This window comes from Talpa europaea, assembly GCF_964194135.1.
Source record: "Talpa europaea genome assembly, chromosome: 2".
Classification (NCBI taxonomy): Eukaryota; Metazoa; Chordata; class Mammalia; order Eulipotyphla; family Talpidae; genus Talpa; species Talpa europaea.
The window spans coordinates 108,821,616-108,833,202 of NC_140068.1; the positions used below are offsets into that span (position 1 = coordinate 108,821,616).

Consider the following 11,587-nt stretch of genomic DNA (forward strand, 5'->3'; position numbering starts at 1 on the left):
TTCTTATTCTCATGGCCTTCACACCAGGGGCTGGCTGCTACTCAGCTATCAGAACTTCTTCTACCTAGAAACTCCTTAACTCAAATAGCTTCATTTAAGAACTTTTTTCCCAAGAAACTTCAAGGGAAGGCAAAAGAAGGACTTAAAATAATAGTCATATTGTAATGCTTGTCAGGCATGTTTAATAACTTGTCTCCCATTGTCAAGTGGGCCAAATTGTTTAATAATTAGTTTTTAAGAGATAATTTTCTGTGCCGTTTATTTACAGTATGCATATAATGTAGTGCCTAATGTATTTTTTTGGGAAATTTTTCTCCTTTTATGACCAAGAACAAAAAGTGAAGGGATGTTAGATCTTCAGCCCCACGGTGTGAGGCCCTTTGGGCTTCGCTGCTTGCCAGTATTTATCTGGCTGGGGCTACAAGGCCTCCTGCAGCAGTCCTCCACTCAGCCAGCCATCAGAGGGGTCTCTGTGTGCCAGGAGCGGGCTGCCTCAGTGTCTCTGCTGAGACAGTCACCATCTGGAAACAGCACAGGGGCACAGGGTTTCTGCGCCAAAGCTGCATGGACTTCAGCACACAGGAGCAGGAGTCCTTGGGGCTTACCTGAGGACCCAGGCCTTCCTACCTGATCAGTGTAGGCCCTTCAGTTGTGGACTGATCGTATCCACCCCCAAGCCATGGCAGTCAGGAAGAACTAACCACTGGATCACTTTGATCTTGGATTTCAATCACCAGAACTGTAAGCAATAATTTTTTTTGTTTAAGTCACCCAACCAATCACATTTTGAAGAGCTTTTCTCAGTGTGGATAACTACACATGTGCATTCACAATTACAGGGAGCAAGGAAGGAACCCCAGTCTATCACCGGCTTCTCCTGCCCATGTGTGTGACAGCAGCCCTACCCTTGGATCAGCATCAATTACTGCTACCCAGAAAAGGGGAGACCCCTCTTTCACACCTGCTGGGCACATGGAGTCTACACTTCCCTGGCAACAACTCTAGTTTGTAGAAGTGTAGTTCAATGAACCTTTATTGTGTCCCCCTTTTGGGAGACAGGACCACCTGCCCTACCAAGTCCATAGTTGCAGAGACAAGAAACACAAAATCCCTCAGTAGATGATGAAAATAATGGCAAGCAGGGCCTCCATGGACTTGATCTTGGTCTTGGACTTGTCAGCGGCCTGTACTCTTCCTGATAGTACCAAATAGAGAGCTGTGACTCAGTGAATCCTTTTTTTTTATAAAAGCCGTGACTCTACCCATTAATGGCATTTCTCAAAGCAGGCCCTTCAGGTGCCCCTTCAGAAGGCCCGTCCAGTGTTGTGTGGCCGGCAACCCCTGGACGGTGTGGACTGCAATGTGCCCAGTAGATCCCATGCTCATGCCCATCCCGCCCCTCCTTCCTGTGAAGTGTGTTCCTGGCTGGGTGCAGGGCTAAGAGCAATCCCATGCCTGTGGATCAGGCATTGCAATGGCCTCTGAGAATGGAGCTGGCTGTAGTTCTGAGGACAGAGAAGGAAAACAGATGTGGAGAGGTGTCTATTCCTGAGAAGATGAAACTCTGGCCCTCCGGGGATGGAAAGGAGAAGCTGTACATTTGTCACTTAGTGGTTACTTGGTCACTCAAGAGATAGTGTTATATCTGGGTCAGCTCTGGTCTGTAATGCTGACATAGTAGACATTGGGAGGGCGCATTAGCCAGGAAGCCTTTGTCAGAGGGAATCAAGGCTTCTGGACTGCTTTGTAGCCTCATCTCTACCATCCTGGTCCCCTCCATTCATGTGCCATACAGAGTAAAGTAAACTCAGTAGAGGTGCCAGGGAGTCCTGGAACCTCAGGCAAACTTCAGAGCAGTAAATGTCCATCTTCCGTTTCCCTACGGTTCTGAATCACTCACTGGAAGACGCCCATAGGTAGCGTGGTCTCAGTGCAAGCACAGCACACATTTGAGAGCACAGTATTTGGTGCTGTTAGTCAATAACACTCCCGCAGTCTGAGGGTCTGGGATGCATATTCACACCGCCTCCCCAATAATCCAGTAGAAATCAAAGGGAAGAATTATTAGAGAAGAAGGGATGAGGTCTAGGGCACCAGCAGAAGGACTGACTCTGGCTGGCAGTGTGGACGCTGACCTGCGGTGAGGGACTTGAAGGCCCCTCATGTGGGGCAGACACTGATACATGAGTCGACAGTGACAGAATCTGTAAACGTTGTCTTCGGTTGTCTTGGTAAAGGAGGCAGTAAGGCATTAGCTAAAATAAGAATGTGGATGGAAAACTATTAAGAGGACACACATCACTTCCCAGTTCAGAGGTCCAAGGTTGGTGGTAAGAGGGAATTAAGGCTTATGGACCCCTTTGTAGCCTCATCTCTGCCATGCCAGTCAATAACACTTGATTGGTGGGAGAGGAAGCACCCCATGGAAGAGGACCTCAAAGAGAATGGATTGTGTCCTTGGGAGAACAGATTTCTGCCAGAGCTGAGAGGTAAAGGGACATGCTAAGAGAGAACTTCAGAGATTTTGCTGATCATGGACTGGGATCTCCAGGGGTCACCGTGCAGAGGCTTCAGGAGCTGGAGAGGGGTGTGAGAGAAGACAGAATAAGGCTGTGGAGAAGAGATTGCAGGGGATTTGTAGTCAATGGTGACTGATAAGAAAACGGACAGGATGTAGTGAGATTAGCCCTGGTGGATTCGGGCTGATGAAGGAGGTGAGTCTGAAAGACAAAGGTGAGAGGACAGGGATTTGGGGCTCTACCAGTGGAAATGAGGAGATTTGGGATGGTTGGGTTTCAGTTCCAGTTCTTGGACCCTTTCTTGGCTCCTGATTATGAGATGCAAACCCCGGGAAGAAGAGTGTTAAAGACCAGGGTCACTCTGACCCTTGTGTGGAGGGAGGACACTCACACCAGGTCTCAGGCCTGCCTTCATATGCTTTGGCAGAGAAATGTCTGGGAACCAGGTGTTACCCCTGAAATAGAGGCCCTGTTTGCCCTTTGCTTAGGGAGCCAGAATTCCAAGAAAGCTGTTCTCCACAATACGCATATCCAACCTATGGAATGTAGGGAGACATTAAAATGGTATTTACAAATAAGAAGTGAATTTTGTCCCAAAAACCAGATATGAAATCTGACTTTGGGAGAATAATTAGCTCATTTTATGACCTTAAAACTTAAAAAAAAAAATTGACAATTGTAATTATTTTCCCTCTCCAATAGCAATATGATTTGCAGGGAATTGTAATTTTTTTTTAAATGTTAATATCTTTTTTTAAAAAGATTTATTTATTTATTTATATAAGCGCTGGGTACAGTCAGAAGCGTGGAAGAGTGAGAGGATTCACCAGAGCCAAAGCGGGGAACAGAACAGGCAGAGTGACGAAGTACACTGCTGAGGGGAGCAGCGGGCGGCAGGAGAGGTCTGTGCTCCATGTGGGACCCTCGCCCAGTGGCCGGGGAACGAAGCAGCACTGCAGAGGCTGCGGGCAGCTTCGCAGCCCAGCGCTCAAACGCTGCGCCACCAGGGGAGGCCCCAGGGAATTGTAATTTTTAAGAGGCAAATACTGCAGTATTTAGGGATGAGGGTAATGACCTTTAAAATCACATTCCTGTGATTAGCAAAAATCATGCAAACATAAGGTACTATACACAGGAGAGAAAAAATTACAAAATGTTAAAATTACAAAAAGTTAAAAACTTTTGAATCTGAGGTAATCACTACACCGTTCTTTACACTGTTACACTTTACACTGTCGAATCTGAGGTAATCATTACACTGTTCTTTTGAATATTTGAAAATATTCCCAATATGGAAAACATTTAAAAACAGGATTTCCAATGTCTCATGAAACATTCACAGCATAATGTTGACATAAAAGCAGCATTCAATGGTGTGTGTGTGTGTGTGTGTGTGTGTGTGTATATATAAGTCATTCTGTCTGTGCACTCACTCACTCTCTCAACAAATATTTTAAAATCAACAACCAGCATTCTCAGAGCAATGGAAATACACTTGTGAGCAAGCAAAATCTCTCTCCTTGTTCCCATAAGGCTTATATTCTAGAAGAGGGAAAGAAAATTGACAGTTAAATGAAGACATTTAAAGGTGTGTTTGTCACGTTCTATGAAGCCAACATTACACTAATACCAAAACCAAACAAGGACAACACAAAAAAGGAAAACTACAGGCCAATCTCTCTAATGAACACTGGGGTGACAGGGAGATTCAGGGACCCCAAGAGGAGGACAGAGCAAGGCCTGTGCCACCCTGGAGGACCAGCCCTGGGGGAGGATTATGGGGCTCCAGGGCCCCACTCCCTGGAGGCAAGTCAGAGTCAGCCCCACTCACAGCTCCAGGCAGCTGGACAGACTCTGTGCTGTGACCCTGCAGACACCGCTCTGGGATAGTGTAAAGAAAACAAAACAGCAAAATTAAATGGAATCTAAAAACAGTAGGGATAATTTTTTTAAATCACCTTTATATTTTGAGAACACTTTCAGGACATGTAGAATTCTTGTCTGACAGCTCTTTTTTATCAAGACCTTGATTATGTCACTCCAGCTGTCCTGGCCTCCACTGTTTCTTGTGTGAAAACAGGCACTGATCACTTCATTGCCTTAATTTTTTACTGGTTTGTACCAAATCACTTCATACTTAGCCTCTAAACAACAAGGATCTGGCATCTGGCACAGTCTCTGAGGGGGAGGCAGCAGGAGGGGCCTCACTCAGAGGCTCCAGCTCTGGGTCCCACAAGGCTGCAATGGGGACGAGATGTTGGCGGATCTGAACGGCCGTGATCAGCGTGGAAGGACCTGATTCAGAGCTCATGCATGTGGCTCCTGGAGAAAACCCTCAGGTCTTTGTCCTGTGGGCGTCCCCTTAGCTGAGCGTCCACCGTAGGCAGGGAGTCACCCCAGAGAGGGACCAGGAGGGGAGCCCGGGCAGGAAGTCTCAGCCCCTGTGAGCCTGACTCTGTGACAAGGCGCGTCCCTTCTGCTTCATTCTCCTCACGAGGAAGAGCCAGCCAGTCAGACACACTCACGGGGGGAACTGTCTCCCCTCCTGTGTATCCCAGAATTTGTGGAAAATTGAAAACCAACCCAGTAGACCTTCTGGACATTAATTATTTCCATTCTGCCCACATGAAAATAAATTGCCTCCCACCCAAGGCCCCTAAATCTGCTTTTCATTATAGAATCAGCATGAAGTCCAGCATCTCATCTAAATTGGGACCAGAGTGAGGTGGAGACTTGAGGGCCTATGAGGGAAGCCCTTCTTTGCTCAGCTCCTGATGGGCTGAGGGCTGTGACAAGAAGGGACAGTTTCCTGGCTCAAAAGCTGTCTATGTGGATATGTTGTAAGGACAGACACAGGACAACTTGTAGCCACATAATTTTATGTATTTTTGAGCGCCTTTATTGAGATACAACTTATTACCATCAAGTAGCTTGTTGAAGGTGTACAACCCATGCCCTTTTGGTAAGTACAGAGCAGAGCAACCATCCCATAATCTAACTTTAGAACATTTTCATCACCTACAATATCCCCTGCTTTCTTGACCTGGGCCGATGGATACCTCCCCTAACGTCCCCTCCCAGCCCTGGGCAGCCAAGAACCCACTTTCTGCCTCTGGGACAGGCCTGGGAACTTCTCTAAATACACCGCAGGCAACTCTGATGGCAAGACCTGCAGTCATGCATTTGGGGTCCCCTATCCCAGCACATGCTGTCACCCAGTAACATGCTCCATAGGGTGCTTTGGTCACAGAGAACTATGTGACCCCACCCTGGAGGACCTGCAGCCTGGGGTGTGTGAGGAGAGAAGGGCTGCAGTAGCCTGCCTCAGAGGCGGGCCAGGGCAGAGCCAGGGAGGTTCCTTCCTTAGCAGCAAGGGGACATGGGAGCTGGGTCTTGAATGCCAGATGTGGGCACAGGAACAGAAGTGGCTCAGGGAATTGATGGAAGGCCGACTACGTGACCTCAGCAGTTACTTTCTCTGTGTGATCTCGGAGATTCCTCCCCAGCACTCTGTGAACTGGGAATTGATATTGTTCTGACATCCCTCCCCGCCCCCTTCAGAAACAAGGACATGGAGTCTGGGGGAGATTGGGGGGTTATGGCAGTGCCCAGGTCTGAACCCCAGCTGCCTGGATCCTGTGTCAGGGCCTCCCACCCGACATCATCCTGCAGACTGACCAGAGCAAGGCCCGAAAGTCTGCCACAAGTCTAAAACACCTTCCAGTGGGGACCCACAGAAAAGGATCAGAAACAACCAGACGAGCACCCCAGGAAGTCTGGCTGGTCACACCCCTCAGGGGGAGGAGAGCAAGAAGGGGAACTTGGACTCAAAACTGCCCCAGGAGGACACACCCAGAAACCTCATCTCCCCCTAAATGCTGCCTTTTGTTCCATATGGAGAGGGAAAAAGTGGGGGGGGGGGGGACAGACACAGGACAGGTGTTCATGGTCAACCCTGGGGGACTCTGGACACCCTGCAGGAAGGACACTCACCCCCCTCACTGCCTCTCTAGCTCCTCAGAGCCTGTTTATGCTGCTTTGTCAACACACACTATTCCCTGTTCTGTCTTGTCAGATACAAATTGTCCTAATTTTGGTGAGTTAATAATTTACCTTCCTCTTTAATGGACATATACCTCTAATCTTTTCACTGTTTCAAGTGCTTTTGAAATAGTTTCAGGGAAATACCTAAGGTTGCCAAAATACAGTGGAGAATCTAAAAGGACTTGTGATTTTAAAATACAACTACTCATTCTGCAGGGGGAGGGCGGGAAGAGCACCAGGGACTGTGGTGGCGGTGCAGGGGCGAACTGGTGGTGGGAATTCTATGGGGACTACACCTGAGAGGAGAAAGCATACACGCACGCACTGTACAAAAGTGAACAATGATGTAAAATATATACAAATAAATTATAATATAAAATACAACTACTGATGGGAAGAAATAAGCCCCGTTCTCCAACACGCAATCCAGTGAAGTTTATGTCGACAAGGTTAAGATGAGGGTTCACAAGGAAAACCTCTTCGATAAACGGTGCTGAGGACACTGGACAGCCACGTGCAAAAGCATGAAACTAGACCACCGTCTCCCACCTCACACAAAACCAACTCAAAATGGATAATAGGCTGGAGTTATACAACCATTTTGAAATGAGAGATGAGAATACTTAGTAAAAGTTTTACATCCTGGCGAGAAAGAGAGAGAAAAGCAAGTGCTTGTTTGCTCATTATAAGGTGCCATATTTATGGGTCCAGTTTTGCCTAAGTTTTTAGTTTTCTTTAGTTTCAGGAGAAACCTGTATTTTTTTTTTCTTAGTGTGAACAACTTGAAAAGAATTAATGGGCATGGAGAGCAAAGAGAAGAAAGAACACTGGGAATAAAACACCCAAAGTTCCCCATCCCCTCGTGGGTAAAGACACAACCACACAGCCTCAGCCCAAGGCAGGGCCACTGCGGCCTGAAAGGTCCTCTGAGTCTGAGGTGCCTTCAGGTGGGGACCTGGGAAGTGGATGGAAGGAGCCAGCAAATCTGGGCCAAAAGGAGCAAAATGAAAGTACAAGGCAAGGGAGAGGTCGATCTCTCCATGGGTCTCTTCCAGGCATCTCCTTCCAAGTTCCCGGTTCAAGCCAAAGCCAAGAAGCAAGGCGGCTTCTCCACACGTCTCTCTCCTGGGTGTCTCCTGGTGCTCTCTGCGCTGACAAACCTTCATGTTCTGAGCAAATCGTCCATCAGAACAGCCCATCACCATTGAGGCTCCTGATCTACTCATCTGTTTGGGGGTGTTTATGTTGTTTCCACAGCTTGGCTATTGTGAATAGTGCTGCAGTGATCATGGAAGCACAGGGTCCCTTCAAAGTTGCGTATTTTTTCATAGATACCTTGGAGCGGGACTGCTGCGTCCTATAGCTGATCCACTTTTAGTCTTTTCGGAAACCTCGGTACTGTTTTCCATAAGGGCTAGATCAGTCCACATCCCCAAAACCAGTAAAAACTGTTACTTTTTCCCCATGTTCTGGCCAGCAATGGCTATTTCTAGTCTTTTTGATATGAGCCATTCTCACAGCTATGAAGTGGTTTCTCGTTGTAGTTTAAACCAGAGGCTCTTGCAGTCACAAAATGGGGGTTGAGAAGAAATCCTGCACCACTCAGGCCCCAAAGGGCAGCTGTCTCAGACTGTGAAGGAAAAGGATCATGAAAAAATTCAAAGAAACACGTAAGTGTCGACATTCTCCATAGTCCACCGCATCCTCAATGTCCCCTTCACAGCTTCCCCATAACCTGGTCCCGTTCTCTCTGCCCCAGCCCCTCCCATCACAGGCCTCCACATCTCACCTTTAGGAGCTGAGAGAGACACATTCGAGCCCTGGGCACTGTCGCTGCCTAGGGGAGAACAAAACAGAACCTGGTCAGAGGCAGGAGAGAGAAGACCACAGAGGACCTGATGATGTGACTCCCCCAGGGGCTCCATCTATGCTGTCCCCATGGGCTCAGAGTTCCAGCCCTTGATACACACTTACCTGCAGCCTGAGTGTAGCTTCCTCTTTGTCCTTCTGTGGGAAGAAACATCATGTGAGACCAGGGAGGAGTCAACCCATGAAGTCTAAAGGAATCCCCTCATTCCAGAACACAGGAAAGTTTCAAGACTGTGACTGAAGACCCGGGGCAGGACCAGGAAATATGAAGAAAGGAGATGAGAGGGGTCTGGACCAACTTCTTCCCCACTGATATTTTCTGGGAGTAAGGTCCCCAGAATCATCAAGATGAATAATTAGTGATTCATTTTCATAAGCATTTCATAAGCATAATTCATTTTCATAAGCATTTAGTCAGCTCCAGACTAAGGGACAAGTGTGTGGATAGTATTTACATTTACCAGGGAGGGCAAACTCTCCCTGGGACATGAAAGCCTAATGTCCAGTTACCCCCCATTCCCTTCCCTACCTGAACTTCCTCCACATCACAGTTGCAGCCACCACAGCTCCAATGATCACAGCTCCAAGGAGGACCAGGCCAGCGATGATGCCCGCGGTGGGGATGGAGGACTGAGGAGGGGGCACTGGAAGGGAAGGGAAGGTCAGACCCTGGGCCCCAGGCCTCCATCTGATGCTCTGAAAGTTTCCAGAAGGGCTCCTGATTCCCCTGGGCAGAGGCTCTGTCCATGACCCTCTCCTTACCCCATCTCAGGACTCGGGGTTCCTGCAGCCCCTCATGCTGCACATGGCACGTGTATCTCTGCTCCTCTCCAGAAGGTACCACCACAGCCGCCCACTTCTGGAAGGTTCCGTCCCCCCCAGGCCTGGTCTCCATCAGCTCCATGTCCTGGGTCAGGTCCTCCCCATCTCGCTGCCAGGTCAGGGTGATGTCCGCAGGGTAGAAGCCCAGGGCCCAGCACCTCAGGGTGACCTCATGCTCAGTGATGGGGTGGTGGGTCATGTGTATGTTTGGAGGATCTAAGGGAAGAAGAATCAGAAAATTTCACTCTTTGGGTTTGCTCCAGGGATACTGAGCAGCCTCACGTGACAACCCTCGGAATGGACAGCACAGTCAGTGTGGAAGGAGGAAGCACAAACCCAGAGACCTGCCTGGTCTGGGGAATCTGGGCTAATGGGGGGAGAGCCCAGGGTAGGAGGAGGCAGGTCTCTAAGGAGAACACAGACTTTTGCTTCTGACCTGGGTGAAAAGTGAATGAACAGAAAGGCAGGAGTCAGATCCAAAACCGTTCTCAGACCAAAAACAAGCCCTTGAGAGAGAAACTCCTGGTTCCCAAGATGCTGCTGTCTCACAAGGGTCCAGGGAAGGGCTGGTTCAGGGTGGTCTCCCTCCCTCAGGAGAGACTAGATTCCTTCCCTGTCCTTCAGAGAAGCGGGGTCCTCTGGAGGACTGTCTCTCTCTACAGAGCCTGAAACCCAGAGGAATTCCTCCCTCTCCCGACCAGAGAGAGGGCCTGAGGAGAGATGGGGTTCGCTGGGTCCCTCTTACCTGCTTGCTGCAGCACCTCCTTCCCGATCTCCAGGAATCTGCGGATCCACTCCACGCACCTGCCCTCCAGGAAGTCCCTGAGGCTCTCGGCCTCCCTGCTGGCCTCCCACTCGCGCAGGGTGATCTGCGCGGCGGTGTCCACCGCGGTCCAGGAGCGCAGGTCCCGGTTCAGGGCCAGGTAATCGGCGCCATCATAGGCGACCTGATTGTACCCGCCGAGGAGGCGCCCGTCGGGCCCCACGTCGCAGCCCAGAGTCCTCTGGATCGTGTGAGACCCTGAGCCCCGGCCCTGAGGTCAGTCCCCTGATCACGCCACCGGCACCCCGACCTCCAGCCCAGAAAAAACGTAAACTTAAAATCTCAGGCAGGAAAGACCCGCGGGCTCTTCCCAGGCCGAGTGTCACGGCGGGAGCAGTAGCCTCGGGTGACCTCGGACCCTGAGACTTGGGGCGCCCCGGCCGGTCGGTGGGGATGGGGTCGGTGGCCTCGCCCTGAGCCCACATTGCTCACCAGCCTCGCTCTGGTTGCAGCGGCCGCGCAGGTCCTCCAGGAGCGCTCGGAGCCTCCGGGCGGTGCGCTTTTGGTTCAGGGTCTCCTCGTCCAGGTCCTCCTGCCGCACCCGCCCCGCCCAGGGCGCCCGCAGCTCCGCCCTCCGACCCGGGGAGTCGCCGTCGAACCGCCCGAACTGCGTGTCGTCCACGTAGCCCACGGCGATGTAGCGGGGCTCCCCGGGGCCGGGCCGGGACATCGCGGTGTAGAAAAGCCTCAGGGAGTGGGAGCCTGGGGGCGGGAGGGAGACCCGGGCTGACCCTCCGCCCCGCGCGTCCCGAGTCCCAACGTGATGGAGGCGGGGAGGAGGGCACAGGGGAAACCTTAGGTTGAAAAGGGGCAGCAGGACGAGAAGGGCGGAGACTCGGGGCTAACGGAGGCAAGAGGCTGGGGGGACAGAAGGGCCAGGGCAGGACGGGCCGGAGGGGGGCAAAGGCCCCGCGGTGGGGGAGACACTCCTTTCCCGGGGGCTCCCCCCACCCCGTCAGGGGACCCCTTACTGCGCCCACCAGCAGCGATTGTTTCCCTCCCACCCGACTCACCCGCCCAGCTCTCCGCCAGGGCCAGGGCCAGGGCCAGGGCGAGCAGCGGCAGGAGGCTTGGGGGCCGCATCACCTGAGCCCTAGAGGTGCCGCGCATTTGGAACTTGGCGCGTCAGTGGGGACTGTACTTACTTGGAGCCTGGGCGATGCTGATTGGCTGCTCTTTTTTGATGCTATTGGCTGCACTTTTTAACAGGGTGATGCTGATTGGCTGCTCTGGAAACCCCCAGGCAATGGGGAGTGAGAACTGGAGTTGAGTCAGCAGTTTCCAGGCCCCGGGGGGGAGGGGGTGGAGGGTAACGTAGGGTGAGAGGGAGAGCTGATAATGAGCGGGGTAGGGTATCCCCAATAGTCATCCGCCCTACACCAGACCCAGACCTGGGGGCCGAGACTATGAGAACCTCGCCCAGGGACATGGGACTTTGCGCTGCCTCCTCCTTTTCTGCCCCAAGACCCCTGAGGCCAAGCCTAGGGGCTGGGTCAGTGATTCGCAAGCA

General features: G+C 51.2%; 1 protein-coding gene across 1 annotated transcript; it reads right to left on the reverse strand.

The window, feature by feature from the left end:
* Positions 1-1,112: 1,112 nt before the first annotated feature.
* On the reverse strand, positions 1,113-11,160 carry LOC311188228 (class I histocompatibility antigen, Gogo-C*0203 alpha chain-like; the record flags this gene model as incomplete). Its single annotated transcript, XM_084259378.1, has 6 exons — positions 1,113-1,195; positions 8,353-8,400; positions 9,195-9,470; positions 10,000-10,275; positions 10,510-10,779; positions 11,091-11,160. 6 exons carry the CDS (start codon positions 11,158-11,160, stop codon positions 1,113-1,115), a joined length of 1,023 nt encoding a protein of 340 aa, XP_084115504.1.
* Between the last annotated feature and the right edge of the window lie 427 nt (positions 11,161-11,587).